Genomic DNA, 23,550 nt, shown 5'->3' on the forward strand with positions numbered 1-23,550 from the left:
AATAGTGATGGTACAGAAACCAAATCACATACGAGAACAAGAGCACACAACTGCAAAAACACTATTGTATGAAACATCATCTGACTACTACTGAAGAAAAAGGTCTCCTTTGCATTGCATTTGTTTTTCGTTGCACTAAAAGCCAAACGCAGTGACACTGACCAATCACCTTACATTGGCATCAAAGTGCAAGCATGAACCACTGCTTTCACAAAGATAGACACAACTGTGCAAACCAACCTAAGGGAAAGGGGACACAAACAGTCAGAGGCGAGATCTTTTAAAAAAAAGAAAAAGATCTTGTTTTAATTAAGGTATCTAATATAGTCTTATTTGAATTTCAGAATGTGTCATGGCAGAATACGACCTATCAGGAATCGTCTCAAGAAGAGAAAAAAGGGGCCCAGGACGAGAGTGCATCTACTTTAGTTTACAGTTTCATCGATGGCCTGTCAGTGTTGCACTTAGGCTATAACTTTCACAAAGTGCTGGCAGTAAAAAAAAGGAGCAATCACACAGATGACCCTGGCTGGCACAGAGAAACACTGTGTTTTCCTCTGTCACATTATGCACCCATGTCCATTTTGTCTCAGCGTACCTTCTCCCATATAAAATCTGCCTTTTAACTACAGGAGAGATTCCAAAATAAACTGAAAAGCAGGCTGTGGAGATTTATTAGAAAAGTATAATTTTGTATGTTTGACTTTCTAATATTTCACTGAAATATCGCTCGGCAAGATGATGAGGGCTTCTCATAGTGTGTTTTGAATGTCTAATATAAAAGAACTGGACAGTGAGATCAAAACGTATCAAGAGGAGATCTTGTTGAGAGTTGGCAGTTATTACTGGATTAAAGCTATGGTAGGTAATCCTAGAGAGCTAGCAAGAGAGCTAGCAAGATTCGAAAGTGTCCACTCCTCTAAGCTCCACCCCCCCCTCCCCATTCCGTCAGTGCTTCATCCAAAGCCGGTGGAACCGCATGCGCACATGGAGCAGGGAGCCGGCAGAGGGGGGCGTAGGCAGAAAGCAGAGGCATCTGATTGGTTTTTTGTAGGCGACCAATCCGAGATCAGCGGGACGCTGATCTCGGATTGGTCAGCTTTTTCTCAGTCCTGCAGCTGCCACAGAGGTCTGATTATTTTCGTCCCTTTTTCTAAATACATCTTGTGTAGATTTCTCTCAGGATAGACGGACCATTTCACCCAGTATTACAAAATGTGTTTCTGAACAGGATTACCTACCATGCCTTTAATGCTAATGTTAGAGGGCAATCACAAGCTCAAACTCAGCTGACATTATTCAAACAGTTTTAATCAACTGAAAATTGACTTTGGCACAGATGTCATGTTTGCATCCTTTGTGACGTATACTCACCACAGAATATGCAAGGTTTGAATTGTACCTATGATCTCACCTTCAGTCACCCCACCTTTACACAAATTTGTTTTTTCTTTTTTCCTATAAGACATGATTGTAAATGGGTTGGATTTAGTGATTCAGTCATGGCCGGACTGCATAAAAGAGATATGTATTAATATTTTATCAGACACATTATGGTTCCACTCCTCTTCATCTCTCGACTCTCTTTTAAAAGCCCTGAAACAAGAACTCCAATGCAACTCTATTAAACATGCTGTAGAAGTTAAAAGAGGGAGTTGATATAAGACACGATGCTTACAGCATTTGTGACTCTCATTTCATGTAAACTGCTTAATGATTTATAGTAGCTGTTTATTGACTGAAAGCTGATGATTTTCGGGGACATTATAGATCCTGCAAATCCCAGAAAATAAAAATCTGTGACAGTAAATCCCTCATCTTTTTGCTTAATCAGTAGCACTGCAGAGTAAGCAAGTCTACATTGATTATTTTGTTTAAGTCCCCATGAATTCAAATTTCATGTTTAAATGTTCCTATGTGGATATGTGTTGTACTGTATGTAACCGACACACCAGTATCTTGGTCAACTATGAAAAAAAGAGGTTTCTTTGTTTGTATTTTAACGGTGTTGTAGAGTTTGTCCTTTCCTGGAAAATGATTAAAAATGTTGGTCACTCACGCTGCACTCAGAGGTGTATACTAACTTTGAGCCTAATTAAATGGTCTTTTTGAATTTCAGATTTAATCTATGCAGAACGGTGGGTGGGAGCTGAGCAGCTTGAGCAGAGTGGGCTTTTGGGAAAGCTTCTGTTTCCACACAACACACATAAATATGTGGAAAATAAATAGCGCTATACTTGCAGTTTCATAGGAACTTGAACATGGGCTTCCCCTTTAAAACAGTGTTTTAAGTACAGCGTGTACATACTAAATAATAACACCAAAAGCTCACTATTAATTACTTTGCTCATTAATGTATGACAAATATTGTTTTGACAAGTACAAGCTAGCATTCCACACCATGAAGCATTCACTGCTTTTTTGACCACTTTCTTAACCCCCCGCCCCCACACTTACACACTGGAGCAGCCATCATTGCCTGACCCATGTTAATGCACCCTTTCAATATTTCATGTTTTTATATGGAGTGCTGACAACATAACGAGAAAATTGAAGGCATATTTTGCTAAGCTGCTTTACCTGATCTGATACTGTCCTCTCAGCAAAGCTATGCTCTTCAATGCAGGTGGAGCCTATGCATTGAAAGAACAGTTAAAATAAAGACAAATTCTGATACATCTCACCTAAAAGAGACTCATAATTCATCCAAACCAAACAACAATCACTTTTTTGTTGTTTTTCCAAGGACTACAGTACACTCTAATGAGCTGGAACAGGTTATATATTAATCTAGATTTAATAAAGGTGATCTCTGTACATCATTGCATGTTGGACATAATATTTATATACAATTGCTCCTCTCAAGGTGAACTCACTTAGCATAATCAGCAGCTGAAGTGGCTGCAGAGATGACTGAGAGTAAATTAAAATAAATCAATTAGGAAAGACAAACCTGTGCATTAAATCTGTTTTGTATTGAGGGAGGACAAGTCAACGGAGAATCATTACACAGGTTACGGCAAGGAGAGGAGGGAAAGCACTATGAAATACAACACACACACATCAACAACTCTGACCAACCAGCTGAGAGAAATTAACTGTCACTGAAATAGTCCGATCCATTGTGAGAATGTGATAGTTGGAGGTCACTTCTTTTCATGCTTTGCTAACATGGTAAATCATATGTGCTCATATTTAACTGACTCAAAGACAGGAAGAAAAGCAGCAAAAGGCTTTAAATGATAAAGCAGATCTCTTAGGTCTCAGAGTGCATCACAGAAACAGCACTGCTGAAAGTTACCAATGATCTCCTCTTAGCCTCTGATAGCGGACTTGTGTCTGTGCTTGTCCTGTTGAATCTCAGTGCTGCATTTGATACGGTCGATCACAGTATCTTATTACACAGACTTGAACATGTTATTGGGATTAAAGGAACTGCATTAGGCTGGTTTAAGTCATATTTATCTGATAGATTTCAGTTTGTTCTTGTAAATGAAGAATCTTCCTCACACACCAGAGTAAGTCATGGAGTTCCCCAGGGTTCTGTGCTTGGACCGATTCTTTTCACTTTATACATGCTTCCATTAGGTAACATTATTAGACAGCATGGCGTAAATTTCCATTGCTATGCTGATGATACTCAGCTGTACTTATCTATAAAACCAGATGAACCCAATAGGTTGGTCAGACTACAAGCATGTCTTAAAGACATAAAGACCTGGATGACTCTATGGCGCTACAGGGAGAAATTGTCTAGCTATATAGTTACTCTAGATGGTATTTCCTTGGCTTCTAGTTCTACAGTGAGGAACCTTGGAGTTATTTTTGACCAGAACTTATCATTTGACTCGCATATAAAACAGGTTTCTAGGACTGCCTTCTTTCACCTTCGTAATATTGTTAAAATCAGGAACATCTTGTCTCAGAGTGATGCAGAAAAACTGCTCCATGCATTTGTTACTTCAAGATTGGACTACTGTAATTCTTTATTATTGGGCTGTCCCACATATTCTCTGAAAAGCCTTCAGTTGATCCAAAATGCTGCAGCCAGAGTTTTGACGAGAACTAACAGGAGAGATCATATTTCTCCAGTTTTAGCTTCTCTTCATTGGCTCCCTGTTAAATTCAGAATAGAATTTAAGATTCTTCTCCTTACATATAAAGCTCTTAATGACCGAGCTCCATCATATCTTAAAGATCTCATTATAAGATATTTTCCTAACAGAGCACTTCGTTCCCAAACTGCAGGTTTACTTGAGGTTCCCAGAGTTTCTAAAAGTAGAATGGGAGGCAGAGCCTTCAGTTATCAGGCCCCTCTATTGTGGAATAAGCTGCCAGTAAATGTCCGGGAAGCAGACACCCTTTCCACTTTTAAGACCAGGCTTAAAACTTTCCTTTTTGACAAAGCTTATAGTTAGGGATGGCTCAGGTGATCCTGAAACATCCCATAGTTAAGCTGCTATAGGCCTAGACTGCTGGGGGGCCTCATCTGTCACACCTTTCCTCACTTTACTCTCTTTATGTATATGTGATATTATTGTGGTCATTAACTCGTGTTTCCCTGTTCCAACAGATATCCTTTGAATGGTGTTACAGTGCCGCCGCCGCTGCGGCCCTCCCCCCCTTTCTGTCTTCTCAAACCCCAGCTGGTCGAGGCGGATGGCCACCCTTCCTGAGTCTGGTTCTGCCAGAGGTTTCTTCCTGTTAAAAGGAAGTCGTTTCTCTCCACAGTCGCCTCAGGCACGCTCAGGCCGGGAGATTGGACCGAAAAACAAAAAGTTTTCAGTGCAATCTGTTGGTTTTCTTAGCTAGGAAATTGTTTTTGAATTGGCTCTATATGAACGAATTGGATTATTTTATGAATTATGATTATTATTAATTAATTGAATTCCAATTGGCTTGAATTGGACTTACTATCTAAGTGCCTTGAGATGACATTTGTTGTATTTGGCGCTATATAAATAAAAATGAATTGAAATTGAATTGAATTAGGTAGATCTCTTCGATGTGCCAAGATTAAAAAATAAGTAATGATTACTGCACATTACAACAATATGTAGCTCTTTAGCAGACTCCACGTAAGTTGAAACAACTTCTGGTCAGACTTCTAACTGATTAAACCACTTCTGTCATCTCCATTTTGGAGGCTTCTGCTTTATGACTTTTTGTCAACTGATCTTGTGTTTGTGGCACTTACTGACTCAGAGTATCTGTCTTCTTTATTCCACGGTGACTGTAAGGAAGGTTTCCTGGGCAGTCGTTCTGATGTCATCAGGACCAAGAGTCAAAATAGATGAGGTTGGAATCAATGAGACTGGTAGCAAGAGTCTTCAGTGGGGAATATTCTTTAATACGGTGTAAATCGGGTCATACAGCTCGCATGCATTAGAGGTAAGACCACGAACAAAGAAAGCAGGTCCTATTTATACCCTATGCAAAACAACACGTCCGTCTTTAGGTGTTTCATTCCTCATATGATTTCTATAAGGAAAGTCCAGACATCTTGGTGCCATCTGTACATGTCATAAGTTTTCTCTAAACCTCCTAGAACAGGGGTGGCCAACCCGCGGCTCCCGAGCTGCATGCGGCTCTTTGTCTGGTTTCATGTGGCTCTTACGTTCATATCAAAATTATTATTTTTTTTTCCGCTTCGTTTGAGTTCAATTGACCCATCCCACGTGACGTCACAACAAAAGCGTCAGCCATTTTGGACGTGAAAACGAGTAGTCTACCACAGCCAACAACGGAGGAGCGAGGAACATTCAAAGGAAAATATCGATTCGATCAGTAAGGTTTACATCATGCCGGCATATTGTTGCGCGCCTGGGTGTACCAACAGTCAGCAGACGAGGAAAGATTTGTCTTTTTACCGGATCCCCACTGATCTTGAGCGACGGAGAAGATTAGTCGCGGCGATCAATAGGAAAGACTGGCAACCTTCAGTATACCAGCGGTTGTGTAGTGACCACATTGTTGGAGGTAAGTGTCGAATAAAGATATATAACATATACATATACATGCAAAATAAAGATAAAGCCTGAGAGGGATTTTCCACGGCACACCAGATGATCTCTCACGGCACACTAGTGTTCCCCCGTGCCATTTCAGGGTTGTCTTTCTACTAGATAAAACATAACACAGCGCCTTTAGTAAAGCACTACGACTTGGTCATTGCAATTCTCGTAATAGCAAGATTATAACACCGTGTCAACGGGTTTACATGTCGTTTATCCTGGTGAACAACGTTAAATGAAAAATGTAAACAAACCTTAGCTGTAAAAAGATGGCGCCCACCGGCTCCAGGGACGATCCACTGGTAAAAGGCAGGTCACATAGCCCGACACAAAATATTTGTAGGCATCCAAACTCTTGTATGCCTTTAGATCCTTTCCCGTGTATGGCGATGGGTTTTTTACAACATAAATATAAAGGTCGTGGGGGCCGAAGTCGGGTAAAGACGAGGCGGTGGCATGCTGTCGGACGTCTGTAAACAGCCCTAGTGGAAGCAAGTACACGTCGTTTTCTAAACCTCCAATTTTCAGCTTCTCCAAATACCTCTCCCTCTGCTGGCCCACTAAATGCCCGACCTCGCTGGATAGTGGAGTTTTTTTCTGCATCTTGTTCTTTCTTCTTTTATTCAATTTTCAGTCTGTCTGTATCGTTACTGTTACTATCGTTACTCGCAAATCGTTGTCTTCTATACATCCAAAATGGCGGTTGCTTTACGAAAGTCACGTGACTGGGAAGGGTCAATACGGCAGCGGTCTCCAACCTTTTTTGCTCCATGGACCGGTTTAATATCAGACAATGTTTTCACAGACCGGCCTTTCAGGTGTGGCGGATAAATACAACAAAATAAAATAATACAACTAACACAGACTCTGTGGTATTTAGTAAATATAATAATAAACTTGAATCCACTGTGTACTTGTATGTAACTTTATTAGTAACGTCCTCCTGACGTAACATCCTCTCTGCCTCCTAACGCTCTCTGGTCGCTATGGTAACGGTTAAACATGCCTTCAAAAGGCAGCTTTCTTTTTCTTAGTGGTCACAGCCTCTTCTGTCTCCTCACTGGGAAGAAGCTTTCCAAAAACACCTGTTTTTGACTCATTTTGCTCGGTTCGTGGGTTTAATATCAGCGTAGATGCGTCACGTGACCGAGACGAGAGCGAGTCAAGAACAGACGGATGTAACGGAAAGAATTCGGTCATTTTTCAAAAATAATGTGGCTCTTTGTGCTAACACAGTAAAAAGTAAAAAGTCTCTGACCGGTTGGCCACCCCTGTCCTAGAACCATATATCTCAAGACTAACCCTTCCAAGGTCATGCAGCATCAATCAGGTCTGGTTTCTCCCAAAACATACCATCAGGGACAGAATTTCACTACTGACATCAAATCAGGCTTTTTGATTTGTGTAGATTTTAGTTTAAATTGGGGTAGCTCCAAGGCTCAAGGAGCTCTCCTATAAAAACAAACATTTCAGAGTAGAAATTTTAAAGGGACATTATGTAATTTCTTCCCCCATCTAGTGGTGCAATTTTATTTTGCAAAGTTGAATGAATTTGCTCTCTAGCGCCTCACGTTTTCAAATGTGCGTTGCAACTTCTTGAACTACGGCAAGCGGAATGTATCAAGATTCAAGAAGCTATAGCTTCAGACTCAAGGTCCATACAAACAAAAAGACATCAAGACACACAGTACAAAGGATTACATAACACACATACAACAACACTATAAATACAGATGACAGATAACATGTCAGATAACATAAGTTGACATAGCCTTTGGTGTGAAAACAATGCAATTAGTCATATTCCGGGAGTTACCGGAAGTGACGTCGACGCAGCGTTAGCATTAGCAGCGTTAGCATTAAGCAGCACTAGCAGCGGTAAATAAACTCCCGGTAAACTTACAAACTTTCTAATGCCTCGTTTTGTGAGTTAAGAGCCTATGTGTCCTACGGCAGAAGTTTGGAAACAATCAATGCATTATTAGTGGGATCATTTACGAGATAAAATCTATTTAGCATTAGCGGCTGTAATAAGCCATTCACAATGACGTCATTTCCGCTTGCAGGCCTAGCGGGGAAATCGCGATTCGAAGTGCTTTATGTCACTCTCGGCACTTCGTCGTTTTTCATAGACCGGAAGGACATGGCGGCCTCCATAGAGCTTACCCGCTCTATGTAGATACAGATAAGTTATTCTTCACTCAGGAGGATAAGTGATATTTTTGACAGAGATCATTTTACACCAATGAGGACTAACTTATGAATGAATATGTTGATTTGAGCTAATAAATGACTTAATTTATTACATAGTGTCCCTTTAACATTTAAAGGGGTGAGTTCTCATGGTTGGTGGAGATTTTGATCGCCAACCACTGTGCAATGTGGGTATAACCTTTAACACTTTTCAGAACACAGTGGTATATATATATATATATATATATACTGTATATATATGCTACTGCTTTCTTAACATGTCGTTTAGATATTTAACATATCTATTGTCTATTCTCTGTAAAAAAAAAAAAGTACAAGTACAGAAGAAAAAAAGGGGAAAAGGGAAAACAAGCATAAGATAGACTTCAACTATTATTTTAATGGCTTGTAGGAACCTGTTTTGAATCTTTCAAGTTAGGCTTAAAGCTGCTGTTTTGACTTGTTAGTGTGGCGTTACTGATGTTACCGGGTTTGTTTCAGCAATAGATACTGCGAAATTTGTTGTATGGTACGTCAACGTTTTTATTTATAACAAATAATCCATTCATGTGGAGTCTTGACAGGCCTTCTTCCAGGGTTGGTGCTTCCAACTCCATGTGCAAGGGTCTCCTTCTTCCTCCCCCCCAGGTCCAGCACGCTACTGTGTTTTAAAAGGGGAGAGTGATTAGACAATTGGATGCTGGTGTACTATTCACTCACCTGGTGCTGTTCCCCTGAGCTCTCTCCACACCTCCCTCCTACAGCTGATGCACCACGCCCCCTCCACAGTTAGCTTAAGCTTTATAAGTGGATGCTAGTGAACAGCACTGAAAGCTTGTTAAAATACCAAACTACAAAACTTAGATACTGTTGATAGATGGTTCATTTAAAGGAGAACTGCGGTATTTTCAACATTAAGCCTCTTTTATGAGTCGTCTGCAATGTTTTAGAACCCCCCTCACCGCTTTTTTGAATTTTACTGCTGTCTCTGGTATTTGCCTAATTTTGATTCATCTCAACCTGCTTCAGAACGGCAAGTCATGTGCATGTACAAAAAGGTCCGTAAAAGCACCATAAACGTCCGTTTTCAAAATCATCAACTCACCGGATTGGTTACTGGTGTGCACTGGTAATCCATGTCAAATTTCGTTGCGAAAAGTTGCTTCTGTCGTGTTTTATTTGGCAGCTCGTTCATGCTCGAACTATTTTCTTAGCGGTGGCGGAGTAATATCAACAAACATCTTGTACAAAATGTCAAATATGCTTTTACTAAAGAAAAATAAGTTTCAGACCCAATTACTTTGGACTGCATTGTGAAAATTGACTGACTGAGTAAACTGATGCCAAAACCTACTGGATCTTTTCACATCAGTTATTTTCATATCATGACACTATAATGTCTTCTGTGTACGAAGGCCTGTTGGCAGACAGTACAGTTCATTTTTCCTAATTCCTTGACAGATACAAGAAGGTGAGATCCAATACTGAACAAGATTATCAATATTTAGTGGCATCAAAGTCAGAAGTGAATCAGTCTTTTCAAATGCTCTGATTTTAACTCACAAAAACAGATGAAACGATACCAGCTCAAGTGTTCATGTCGCCTGTGAAAATCTTACTTACTTGTTGGATAGGTCACAATACCTATAAATCTGTTTCGTGGTAAAACCCTTTCTTTCAAGCTCAGCTCGGTATTGTGTTTAATGCTTAGTAGCTGGTGGTAGGAGGATAACACTCTAAATTAAAATTGTGATTATGGGAAAAATTATACTTGCAAAACATCTGCATGTTAACATTGTCACTGTGAAAATGTTAACTTTTAGCCTGAAGCACTGCCCTTTGTAAGAACTGTCTCTATCAGCTTGTGGGAACAACTGTAGACTTTAGTCTCATTGCATTACTACAACATTTTATGGCATTAATCCACACCAAGCTGTGTGCACGTAATTTGTATGCATGTGCACCACTTACACAGAGGGGCTCATGTTCTGTTTCTGACTACACTTAATTGCAAGTGCCTGGGGATGGGCGCGGAAGTGAAAACTGTTCAGAGCCATCAGTGTTGATTCTGGAAAAAGACTTCAAGGGTAGATCCATCTGTTTTCTGATCATATCAATTACAAGTCCACACATAACCAAAGAGTTGCAAAGAACAACTGTTCACTTTGTGAGTGGTTTAGCCTGTACAGAGTCAAGGGGTGCCGGAATTCATCCCAACATGCACTAGCGACCATTCAAACACGGAAAACCTTCTAACTCCATACAGACAAAGCTAAGTTACAATACTTTATGTAGAAGATGGGCTTCCTACCTTAAACAATTTGTCTGTGTATAAAAAGCCATGTTAGTTCATTTGGAGATTAGATTATTTAGTCCACACCGCATGTTTACGAGGGGCTTGCCTTAAAAGTGTGGATGAAGTAGCACCCATAGACTCTTCAAAGCTTTCAAGCTTGTTAATCAATGAAATCTGTAAGCGGATCATAATCAACATAGATTACATCATTCAATTTCTCTCTGATCCTGGTGCAGTTCAATTTAGAGGAGATTCTCTCCACCTTCACCTTCTAAATATTTGCTATAGTTCATGCACAGAGAGCCCCAGACAGATAAAAAAGTCCAAATGTGCATATATAGCATCATGTCCTCTGCCAGCGGACAAAAACTCCTAGCAATGGGTTTCAGCTGCCTGACCTAACCAATTAATTATCAAGTGCTTTGAAGATGTAGAAGTTAAACTGCCCCAAACAGGCCTTCTTGCACCACAGCATATAAAACAGGTTCCTGAATTTTAAAAGGGGCAATTATAACACTCTCAGCAGGAGTCACTTTGCGTCTTTATTCAGGAAATAGGGTATGAAAGGAGGTATATTTTCAGAAACTAAAAATCTAATTAAAAGAAGACAGTCTTGACTCTTCTTTAATTTTGTTTCGGACTGTTTTCATGTCCAACAGTCCATATCAAAAGCAAGACACCAACTAAGGGGTGAGAGCTCTGACAACCTGGAATAGCAATGGTAAATGAATACCTGATTTAATTTTATTTTGCAACATTTTATGCTATTTACCTTTTGGGGACTAATAAATTAAACTAAATTAATAAAAAGAGAAAATAAAAAAGGCTGTATATTAGTCCACAAAGGGCAAATGAAAAGACATTAGCTTTCTTTACTGTATAAGCCTTTATTTGTAAAAAGTCGGTTGTTTGAATGATAACCCTTTTTATACCACATACTTGAACACTTTGTATTTGTAAAAAACACATTTTGTTCAAACACCTAAAAAAGCTGATTGACACTATAACATTAATTTGCACTGACAAAAAAAATACAACTTCATACTACACAAATGTTGATTCCATGAGTACTGACACTCCAAATGAAACCAAACACCTTATTAAACAACTGAATCAAAGAAGCGCCCAATGTGAACAAAACAATTACAGTACAAAAACAAAATGCATTTTTCTTCCAGTGCCAGCAATTCAGATGATTTACATATCCTTCTTATGATAAAACAACAACAAGAGTAAGAATAACAATCAATAACAAATGCAACATATACAATAACTCAGAAATGAACACAGAAATGAATCAAATCATTTACTAATTCTTACTGAAAAAAATGAGTGAGCTGTTGACCTTGTGGGCTTCTTTCTTTTCATTGCCAAATAATTCAAAGTGTTGAAAAATATTTTTTTTTTCTTTTTTTTCCTACTGGTTAAACATGAGATAGTCTCTCTGGTAGGGTCTTACAAATAGGGAGGTACAGTATACTGATGTGTAACTGGGAATCAGCACAGCGTCTTGCAAGTTACCCTCGCACAGTAATTGACAACAGGCCATAACCAGAGGCAACTTATCAAAGAGAGTGTACAGGGAACACCCACTCAGTGTGCAATCACATGGCTTATACGTTCAGATGCTACTGACGAGCATCCTTTACATCCTTTGTAGTTGAAGGGCGTTTGATGTTAATGCTTATGCTGAACCTGATAAAACTACAGCATGCACTTGGTACATCTATCCCAAATTGCGTGATTTACAGTAAATACATTTTGTAGAAGTACATAGTTGTGATTCCCATTAATCACATGATGTACATTGTTACATGTGTCCTCCAGCTTTACGAACAGTTTATTTCACAAGATTTATAGAGCTGGCTGGAAAACAAGTGCAATTTGAGCATGTAAACACTGGATCTTTCTTTTCCTGGCTGTGGAGATGAACCGGATAGTGTGGAGTAAAAATATATGAAAATAAAACCTTTTCAAACTCAGGTCATGCAAAACAAAACCTACAAGGTACATACAAAATAATGAAGACACCAACAAATGTTCTTCCAGCAGTGAGGAGTCTGTACAGCCTTGTTAGGGTGTTTTGGTGGATGAGATCTTCTTGTATGATTGTGGTTCAATCGTTTTTGTCGATCATATGAAATGCGAAGACTAGTGTCAACATAAATTGGCATGATATATACAATATTCTAAATTGGATAGCAGCGGGTATATAAATATGACGAAATGTGAAATGGCATTTAACATCGTGCTTTCTAAGCATTAAAAAGAGCATCATGACCCACTTTAGTTAACAGAAAGAGTTAAATCCCACACCACTATGGAGTTTCTTTAACAGAATCAAGTGACTTTTGCGGAACATTTCTTTCTTTACCTATGCAGGATGCAGTTTGCTAACCATACCCTCGCATAGCCAAAAATGTTTGCTACAATCCAGCACAGACTTAGGACTTCTGCAACAGAGCATCTGTGCTTGGGCAATTGGCTAAGTGCCTTGCTCAAGGGCACTTGTGACTGTCTTATTGAGGAACAGGAAAAAACATCCCACTCGCCCTCTTAAGGCAACCCTGCTCCTCTAGCCTCTATAAGCCAGCTAGCCTGTCATGCCCTTTATGTTCTGAGTGGACTGGTGGATGACTGATTTGTCGATGGCTGAGGTAAATGCAGCGCTGTGCTGAAATCTCCAGCAAAGCCTAGGGTCAGATCACACAGATAAAAGGGGAAAGCTCAACCACAGAAATTCACATTCTCATTTGCCGACAGCGCACCAAGGCATACTGCAATTTCTAGGCATTTTTGTCAGCATTAGCATTAGGCTTGATCTGGCGTGAACAGGTGAACCAATAAAAGCTCAGAGGCACCAGAAGCTCCATCACTGTGAGAGGACTTTGCTTGGTTTTCTCCATTATTTTCTCCACACCGTGTATTTCTTGTGTTTCATTTTTTAGGTTTCGTTTGCAGAAGTATGCCAATGCTAGAGAAGCTGTCCATGCCATTAGCAGTGAGGCTAGCTGGTATTACGAACTGCCATGTTTTTGTTCATGCATTAAGAACTATTAAGTGAAAGATATCATATTTACAGTACAATTCACATGTAATTACACATATACACTAGAGGCAAGAAAATTCACATTGAAATCAGTTCAAAACACTTTGTCCCCTCCTCTTCTACTCTTTGAACATGTGTGTCAAAAGAAGTGTATTTTCTCTCTTTAATAAGCAAATATCCTAAAGGAAAAACTTCAAACAGAAGATACTCACAGCTTTTGGGGTGAATGTGCTGATTTCATGTCCAGAAAGCAGGCAATACATGTTGTGTCTGAAATGAGTGGTGGAAATAGTTACTGCGAGCATGCAAGGGTGGCTAATGTTTTTCCTCTATGTGTGTTTGGAGTTCATTAAAGATATGCATCTCTAAAGAATGATATCTTAATAGGCATGTTTGTATTAATTTGTGGAAATAAGTAAACCTGAGGGAGAATTTAATACTTGAGTTAGTTTAGATTACAAAGCATTTACTGCAAGTGCATCTCAATGAGACCATACAGTAGGTGGATTAGGCTTCTTTTTAGTCTAACACAATAGAATGTGCTTGCTTTGCAGTGGAAAAATAAATATCCTCCGGCCCTATAGTCTGAGTCTGACTAAACTCTTCATAAAGATCCATCATATTACATTTGAACAGTTTGAGAAGCTGTTAGTTTGCCGGGCATACTAAAATAATGCAAAACAATAGAAAAAGTAAATTGCATTATTTGTATGAATTTTCATTCATTGCTGTCTAACTTCATGTCACTTGGAATAAAATACTGTAACATAAATGTAAGTGTGCACATCTGAACTAACCCTCACTCAGAGACTACTATCCACATCTAACATCATAAATATTTCACCAATCATGAAATGATCAATAGTCTGATAACGCAATTAAATTCTACTTTTCATCTGATCGCAACAACCAACTGTCAAAAAGAGAATCACATCTACCAATGATGTCATTAGAGCATCTCACATGAGAAAACTTCTGTAGTTAGAAGTTAGAATTGCAGCATATGTATCACAGGGATGTCAATAATGCATTAAAGGGGAACGGCAACATCGAAGTCAGTTCACTGGGTTCAGGGAGCTCTACTGCATATGTGAAAGAAGAGGTATAAAGCTTTTGTGCCTCAACTGATGGCAGGGTGGAGAAGGCGCTAGATTCCGATAAGTATCCGGTGATGTTAATGGACTGTTAAATCAGCATAGTGCTCAGATAACTCGCACTGGACTTTTTTTTGTTTATTCATTTTTTTGTGTGTCAAAGATGGTTGTGTGTTTTCAAGTTCACTTCATTTAATTCTTAACTCAGTTGAAAACTGAATACTTTTCATAGAAAAGTGCTGAAAATGCATCCCACCAACTAAATCAGAATCTGCCTGAAAGCTTGGTTTTGCAAACATGTTTGGACTCTCAGATGACTGAGACTTCAGACTACTCAGCTGCAGGTACAAACATAAAGAAAATCCCTTTGCGCTCACTGTCTTAACGATATCTAATATATCTTATATCTTCTTATTTCTTCTTAGGCAAATTGACACTATGACTCCACTGCATGAATTTGAAACAATAAAATTCATGAAAATTCACTGAACTCAACATACAGGCCAGACTACAATATCATACACACTTAATTATGACTTAAGGAGACACATTGGTTTCTGATCAGTATTCCTTTTTAAAGACATGCTTTGGTGGAGAGTAGATTTTCTTATGATAAATGAATACTTTTTCTACTCTGCTGTCCCTCCACCCTCTTCTCTTCCCCTCGTGTTTCTGTACAAGATCATTTTCCTGTCTTTTGTCCCTTTCAATGCCAGGGACCACGCAATTCAGAATGGCCATTTGGTTGGAAGAGTTTTTGTTCTTTGACTGTTTGTAGCTACAGTAGAGATGACACGGAGTATACTGAAATTCTCCTTAGTTCAAGTAAAAGAAACAGAAGGATTCTTTGTTCTTTTCTATTTTTCCCACAATGTCAATTATCCATCTGTCTCAGTCATCTGAAGCCCTGAAATATATGAGGACAATGCACATTTTATTTGATACATAAACATGATCATTAAAAAATGTTGAAAGAAATATAATATCAATGTACTAAAATTATTTGTTTTCATTTGTAAACAAACCTGAACACTGTAATTGTAATTTGTGTGTTTATATATATCTACGTGTGTGTATCTGAGAGCAAACAATAACACATATGGATCATATTCCTATTGGTCATCATTTCATTCAATTCATGGCTATTTCTCAGACATTTTTCTCCCCAAGGATTACTGTTTCACTCCTGTCTTTTCTGATCCTCAGGAAGCAGTTTTGTGTTCCTTCAGCTACATTTGAGTGAGAAATATTGAACCTTTGCTTCCAACACTTTCTGCCCAGGCTGCCCAGTTCTATCAAAATCAAATAATCTTGCCTTCAGAAACTGCTACTCCAACACAGAAGAAATGCTTAACAAACAAAGAAATACTGTATACTGAGTGACAACTGTTCAAACTGTGGGCGGGTCTTTTTGAATATACATGTTCTTACATCTTTACTGTGGAATAATTTCAAACAGATAACATAAGCAATCCCTCATTTCTGTTTAGCAAACACAAAGCAGGACATGACGTCAATGAACTTTGCACCTAAAGAGAATGTGAAGCAACCATTAGGAGGAAAGAAACAGCACAAGTATACTTTCATGAGAATACTGAATGATAAGAGTACAGAATATGTCTTCTTTTTTTTCAATCAAAATGAACAATGCATACCTTTGCCTCTTTTATCTTATAATGCCCTAGCTCTAGAACATGTTCTGACACTCTGAAATCACAGTATTTTTCAAGACAAAATCATATCTACAATAATCAGTATTTGTTTTTCACCATAATGAAAAAGATCCCCCACCCACTCCCACCCCGGTTCCTCCCCAAGGATGTGTTTCTAAAAATAACATGAGAAGAGAAAGGAATGTAAGTTTGCGTTGACTCTGGTCAGGAATGCAGCGGTTAAACATCTCATCCATACGGCCCTCCAATCGTGACCATTAGGCCAGAGCTGATGTCTGATAAAGAGAACAATATCACTTCAAAAAACCCAAGGAACAACACATAATCCAAACAAGGTTGCTGTACATAGAAGAACCGGAGGTTTCCGTGCATGTTATCCATGAGTAATGGCAGGGGGTGGGTTGTGGGGATGGGGTGGGGTGGGTGTGTTAATAGGTGAGGTCAGCAGGGCTGGGGGTTCTGGGGAGGGGGGTTCCCAATGATCTCACTCAGCTGATGCCTGAACAGACAAGCCACCACTAATTCATGAGCTGCAGAAGAGGATTTTTTTTTTTAGAACAATAAGTATCAATAAAAAGTCAATGGAACTCAGACATCTTTTCTCTCTCAGGAGCTTTCACTTTCTCTTTTGTTCTTGTTCTTTTTTTTTTCTTTTTTTTTAGCAAAAATATCATGCAGTCTTTAGTTCCAAAAACCCCTGGTGGGATCTCATGTTTGCTTGTTTGTTTGTTTCAGGAGAAAAAAGAAAATCAAAGCCTTGAAATTCTTCTCGCACAAGTATTCTTAAACATTCAAGTCATCCTGGTAATACTTTGTACAGCAGAAAGGTCCTTCAGATGTCACATGTGTATATATAAATATATAGAAATATGCATATACATATGTTCAACTTGTATATGTGTATACATATTTTGGAACTGTATCAAAGCCAATTTAATGTGCTCTCAAAATATGGCCCATGATTCCTAGTGGGATGCACATCAATTCACATAGTACAACCAGTAGATTAGGTTGAAAAATCCAAAGGTGATAGGAAAAATGACCCGGGACCACTTGTCAATGGTGCTAACATCTGATAGGTTTGGGATTTTCAACTTGAGCTTAGAGGAGCGCCGTCTTAGCCGACAGTTGGCCCGACTCCGCATGGCACTCCTGTCCAGCGAGTGGTGACTGTAGCCATCTCGGGGCGCCATGGGCTTCCTGAATTGGACCCCGGAGCTGTCAAAGGACATGACGGAATTCCGAGAGTCACTGACGCTGCTCCCCACGTCAGAGGGCATCACCTCATTGTTCATGTCCAGAGTGGTGAGGAGGATATTTCCATAAGCATCCACCTACGAGGAAAAGAGAAAGACAAGGAGAGTCATGAAGGGCTGAAATGCCAAACAGCAGCCCCAAATCCCCTTAAAATTGATATTCTAACCCCCCTCCCATCCCTTGAGCTGTCAAGCTTAAGCTAAATGCAGGGATGATATGGAATGTAATTTCTTGCTTGCAAAAGTAGTTAACAAGAGCGTCTTTATATATACATCTATTATTTTAATTTGCAAAAAAGTGACGGTGAAGGTAATTTTGAATAGCATTAATCATCTGACTTTACAGTGAGGGCTAGCCTACAGCTAATATAATTGCTAAATACATGTACCCCAACTTTTCTTTGTTCCTCCAGATACAGATTTCTTCGCTGTGTAAATGACCTGAAGGTGTTGGTTTGAAACGGCACGGAAATGGAGTCCTTGAAATGTGAAAGAAAAATGAAAAGAACATTAAAACGACTGTAAAACACAGGCAGATAAACACATTTTTATCAAAATTACACAGTGCACGAGACAAAGAGTCAGAAATAACTTTTGATTCTGTATAGCATTTAGTACTTCACACAGAAAACAGAGAAGGCTTCAGTCAGTCTGACCTGTCTTTGCAAAAATATTGAATTGACAGTTATTCATTATCTTGCACTTAGATGTTTTGGTTGATTTATTGTTAAAACATGTCTTAAAATACAAGGTAGCAGACTGAGAGCGAATAAAGCCTACAGCATCAACATATACAACAATCTAAATAAGAAATGAGAATGTTTACACCACTGTTGAATTAGATGAATAGGTATCTCAATGAAAAAGGCTATGCTCGATAAAACGCAGTCAGTGCTTGAGGGAGAAGCAATGGATGGTGGTGGGTGAATTGGGCTGTTCTGGCTTCAGTCTGCTTATCCAAGATTACTTCGGGGACTAGTGTTTATGTGTTTTTGAATAAAATGACTATGGACAGGAAGCTTATGTGCAGAACATAGTTGTTTTCTACTTGAACTCTGACTGACACAGAGACGTTACGTTAAAGAGAGACAGAAGAAGGAGATGCAAACCTGTTCCCTCAGGCGTTTTTCTTCGTATCTTGTGCGCTCGTTGTTGACTTTGTTCAGCCTCTCATTGATTTTCTTCTGTTGCGCAGGGCCCCGGCCAAAGAACACATAATTTACAAAGGCATATTCAAGCAGGGCCAGGAACACAAACACAAAACAGCCCATGAGGTAGACGTCGATGGCTTTCACATACGGAATCTTTGGGAGAGTCTCCCTAAGGTGGGTGTTAATTGTGGTCATGGTAAGCACCGTTGTCACACCTGAGTACAGTAGCACAAAGAGAAAGGAAGAATTTTCCATCAGAGATTGAAGTCAATTTACTTTTCACATTTACCATGAATTATCTAAAAAAAAAATAATAATAATTTATTAGTGCTGTTCAGCGATTAGGAAAAAGCTTACTTTGAATGGCTGGAAATGTAATACATTGATATTGGACATGAATGCCATGGGATTCTTGCACTTTTAAAAATATCTTTAAATTATTCTTTTTCTTGGGCAGAATGATTGTACTGCTCACCTTAAGAAGAATTTAGTGCACAGGTTTTATGGCCAACAAAGAGTCAACAAGTCCATTATCAGGACAAAAACATCTGCAGTTACTATGGCCTTTAGATATCCTAATAGTGATTATGATTGACAGCAGCTGGTAGCTCGTATGTGTGAAACAAACAAAAGGTTTGCTTGACAGTACTCATTCGTCAACAAACAGTACAAGAAGCTCCAACAGGTCCAAGGCATTGAGATGTGAACCGTGTGTGCCAATGTCAGGGAAAATACCCTAAATTATCACTATAAGCTTAGAGGACTTTGGTTCAGATCGTCAGGGAGAACCCAAGACCCACCATGACACAGAGCTGCTATGAACCCAAAGCTTTTTGAACACCAGTGTCACTGTCTTAACCCGAACTGAGAGTATGCACTCCAAAAAAAAACTGTTCCCTCGAAACAACTGTTTGCATCTCACCACAAAGGCAAGTTATGTGTGTCAGATGAGCAAAGGTGAGGTATTCAGCACCAAGAACAATGCACCAAATGTTAGTCATTGTGGTGGTAGTATCATGCTCTGGGGCAATTTTACTACCATTGGAACTTGGGGACTGAACGAAATAAGCCGCTTTCGGACAGAGCCGTTCTAAGAACGCCGTTCTAAGAACAGTCCTCCTCAAATTTCGTTCTGATAACTGTCCTTCCCCAGCGGAACTGTTTCAGTCTTCATTCGCACATGAGTCGGGACCAGGTCGGGACTGATGCGGCGCAGCCGTCTGCGTCAGTGACGTGTTACTTTAGCGCCACATTCAACAACAAAACAAAACAAAACAAAACAAAACCTGCAAAAAGTAAGGAGAGAAGAAAATGAATATGGAGAGCGGGGAGGCCACCGTGTTCATGGTCTACATGATGGTGATATTAATCATGGACGATCACATCGGGCGTCTAACAATCGAGGCTGGAAGAGCGCCGCAGACAAAGGAGACAACGTGTAAGTTTAACTTATTAAACACGCGCTGGTTGTGTCTGTGTGGTATGAGTAAACATTTCAGTCGTGATAGCGTGACATGGGGCGTAGCTACCGACCATCAAACACCTCCGTCAGATGTGTTCCTATAGAACCCTGAAAAGACCCAGCCTCGGAGAAGGAGCTAAAATGGTTATAGGAACTGAGGGCGATGGTCCCGAGTTCCTGTATGTCCGAATGCGGGAGAAAACGGCCCCGTGGATTAAAAGGTTATTAGAACTGCCAAAGGTTCCTACAGCCCGAATGCGGCTAAAGACATAAATCTGGAATTCTTTAGCAAAACTATAAAGCATCTGTTATAGACTGACAAAACGTAATTGAGTGTTCCAATATGACCCCGAAAACACATCATGGTGGTTGGTGGAAGGACAAATCAGGCTAATATTAAGCTTTTGGACAGGCCTTCCCAAAGTCCTGATGTCAGCACTGACATCTGCAATGTCTGTCAAAAGTATTTGGTCAACTTTTTTTCTTCTGTTTTTTTTTCTTCTACACAGTGTGCTTCTTCAGTTTCCCATGTAAAGTACTGCTACATATAATAGCAGTTTTAGGCAATTGTGAACTATTAGGTAAAAAAATGTGATTATGTTTAATTTAATGTTACTGAGAAGCATCATAGTGTTAAAGGTCATTAAACACTATTTTAATGTGGTTCCTCTAGGAGAGAGATACCAGTGCATCTAAATTATTGTTACATAAATGTTATTGTCCGGACACAATAATTCAGAAAATAATTGAATAGCGAATAAGATGATCACACCAATAGTGCCAGTGTCACTGAATTTTTTTTTTTTTTGGGACATTGTGCTTTTTACTTTACTCTTTATAATACAAATCCAATTACAAAAAAGTTGGGACACTGTATGAAATATAACTAATTACAGAATGCAATCTTGAAATTGACTGATGCAGCTCATCTAAAAAATTTTTAAAGGCAACAAAGGCAACAAAACTTATGGAAAAGCAATTGATACCCAAAAGAAATAGTTGGAGGAACATGTTGCTGCTAATTATGTTAATTGGGAACAGGTTAGTAACAATACTGGGCATAAAAAAAGAACACTTTAGAGAAGCAGAGTCTCTCAGAAGTACAGATGTTCAGAAACTGAAACCCTTTCAGAATAATTCCTCACTGTAAAACTGTAAAAACTTTAGATATTCTTTTGTCTATAGTACATTATATCCCCAAAAGATACAGAGAACCTGGAGACATCTCTATACACAGGGGACATAGCAGAAAATCAACATTGGATGCCCGTGATCCTCGAGCCCTCAGACAGCACTGCATTGAAAACAAGCATGATTCTGTCATGGAAATCCCTGCATGGGTTCAGGAACACTTAAAAAAACTACTGTCACAGTTTATAAGCACTCAGCTCAAACTTCTGCACCTCTGATGGTATGGGGCGGCATTAGTGCCTGTGGAACTGGCAGCTTGCACATCTGGAAAAGCCCCATTAATACTGAAATATTTATACAGGGGTTAAAGCAACATATGCGCCCATACAGATATCGCCTTTTGAAAGGAGGACTTGCATATTTTAGCAAGACAGTGCTAAACCACATACTGCATCTATTATAAAAGCATGGCTTCATAGTAGAAGAGACCGAGTGCTGAACTGCCGAGTTATGATTCTGAGCTACTGCCAGTTAAGTAAATTACATTAGTTACAACATGTCCTTAAAGCTGTTTTAGTACAATATACTTTTTCAGCCTTTTGTTGACCCCTTACCAATGTTTTAAAGATGTGTTACTGCCATCAAATTCAGGATGAGCTAATATATTTTGTGAAATGTGTCACTTTCACCATCAGATATGTCTTCCTTGTTCTATTGTGGATAAAATATTGGAAATCATTGCAGTTTTTTTCTTTTATTTTACATTTAACAGTGTTGCAATGTTTTTGTAATTTGGGTCGCATGATTTGTAATTACATTCTTACACCGCTGCTCCTACTTTCTTCTCAAGACACTAGCTAATTTGTGGGAACAACGAATGGAAGCAAAATAAATTCAGAAGGAGAAATACGCCTGAATGAAAACAACCAATGTTGTGCAGTTGTTTATTTTCTGCATGTAAATACAGAAAATTTGCAGAGGCAATTTAAATGTGTCACAGCTACATGTTTGTCATTCCTGTGATAATGGGCAGACTATTATGGGGCAGTTAGAAGTTTAATAATGCAGCAATGGCTGTGTCTTACCCAGGGCCACCCGAGCTGCAGAGGCATCGTAATTGATCCAGAAGGAGACCCAGGAGAGGATGGTGATCAAAATGGAGGGCATATATGTCTGCAAGATGAAATAGCCAATGTTCCTCTTAATCCTGAAACTCAGCGAAAGCCTTGGATATGAACCTGTATAGAGAGAAGATGGAGTGATAGTTTGGAAAAATGAAGTGCACAGGTAAAAACACATCAGTGTAAAAAGGAAAGAAGGGGCACAACTTCAGACTTCCAAAGTCTGCACTTTGACAACACGCAGGGTAGTCATTTCTCCATTTGTTCTGATGGAGCAGTTAATTTCCCCAAAGCGATGGATTCCTTTCCAGGGACAAGTTCGATTCCAATTAAACATGGCAGAAAGTCGCAAACACGGCACATTTTCTGCAACCTCCTATCTCAGCAGGCAGCTCCAGCATCCCTCTGAGAATTGTCCCTGTGAGTTGCATTGCTTTTCTTTTGCACTTTCTCTGTCCTCTAAACATTCCAAAAGGGCATTTTAAAAGGGGATAATTGCTACTCATGCCTTTACGCTAAAAAGAAAGGAGAGATGTTTAAAAAGTAAGTCATAAGAAAACTCTGCTGGAAAAATCTCTGTTGTTTGTGCCAGGACATTAATTGGTCTTTTGATTACACTCTAATCTAAACCACCATGAGAGTACACTGGTGATGCAAAATGCAGTACAAATGTCAAGGCTAAATCTTTCTGCCACACATAGGATGATGTTTATAAGGCTGGAAACAATGTAGATTGCTCGAAAGACTCTTGAGTTTTGTTCCGTGCAGCCTGTCTAAATTATTTTCAGTGTTCATATAAACCTAAATTATTTCATCTAAACATCCCCTGACTTTGAGAAATAGGAACATTATGACAAATGAACTCATCATTTCAAGGTCCTTGTAAAACTTTTCAATCAATAGCTTAGCATACATACTTCACAGAGTCTGAGATAAACGCCTGTGATCACCAAGGTGAATGCCAGACTAATGATGCCAACAAAAGTTCTTGAATTTCTTTTTACCTATACATGAGAATTATACATATATTTAATATTTTCCTTAATTTAGAATTGTTCATTTGCTCAGGGGCATATGGGGTCAAATTGAATTAAATTAGTGATACAATCA

General features: G+C 39.1%; 1 protein-coding gene across 1 annotated transcript in view; it reads right to left on the reverse strand.

Moving 5' to 3' along the window:
- Window positions 1-11,348: 11,348 nt before the first annotated feature.
- gabrb4 (gamma-aminobutyric acid type A receptor subunit beta4) overlaps window positions 11,349-23,550 on the reverse strand; it is a 57,336-nt gene continuing 45,134 nt past the window's right edge. The window contains exons 7-10 of the mRNA XM_075486320.1: window positions 22,405-22,557; window positions 18,685-18,941; window positions 17,965-18,054; window positions 11,349-17,653 (exon numbers count right to left, since the gene is read on the reverse strand). Coding sequence (XP_075342435.1) covers window positions 17,300-17,653; window positions 17,965-18,054; window positions 18,685-18,941; window positions 22,405-22,557 — 854 coding nt within the window. The 3' untranslated portion in view covers window positions 11,349-17,299. The remainder of the gene's footprint in view (window positions 17,654-17,964; window positions 18,055-18,684; window positions 18,942-22,404; window positions 22,558-23,550) is intronic.

The sequence above is a fragment of the Odontesthes bonariensis genome, chromosome 16 (assembly GCF_027942865.1).
Source record: "Odontesthes bonariensis isolate fOdoBon6 chromosome 16, fOdoBon6.hap1, whole genome shotgun sequence".
NCBI lineage: Eukaryota > Metazoa > Chordata > Actinopteri > Atheriniformes > Atherinopsidae > Odontesthes > Odontesthes bonariensis.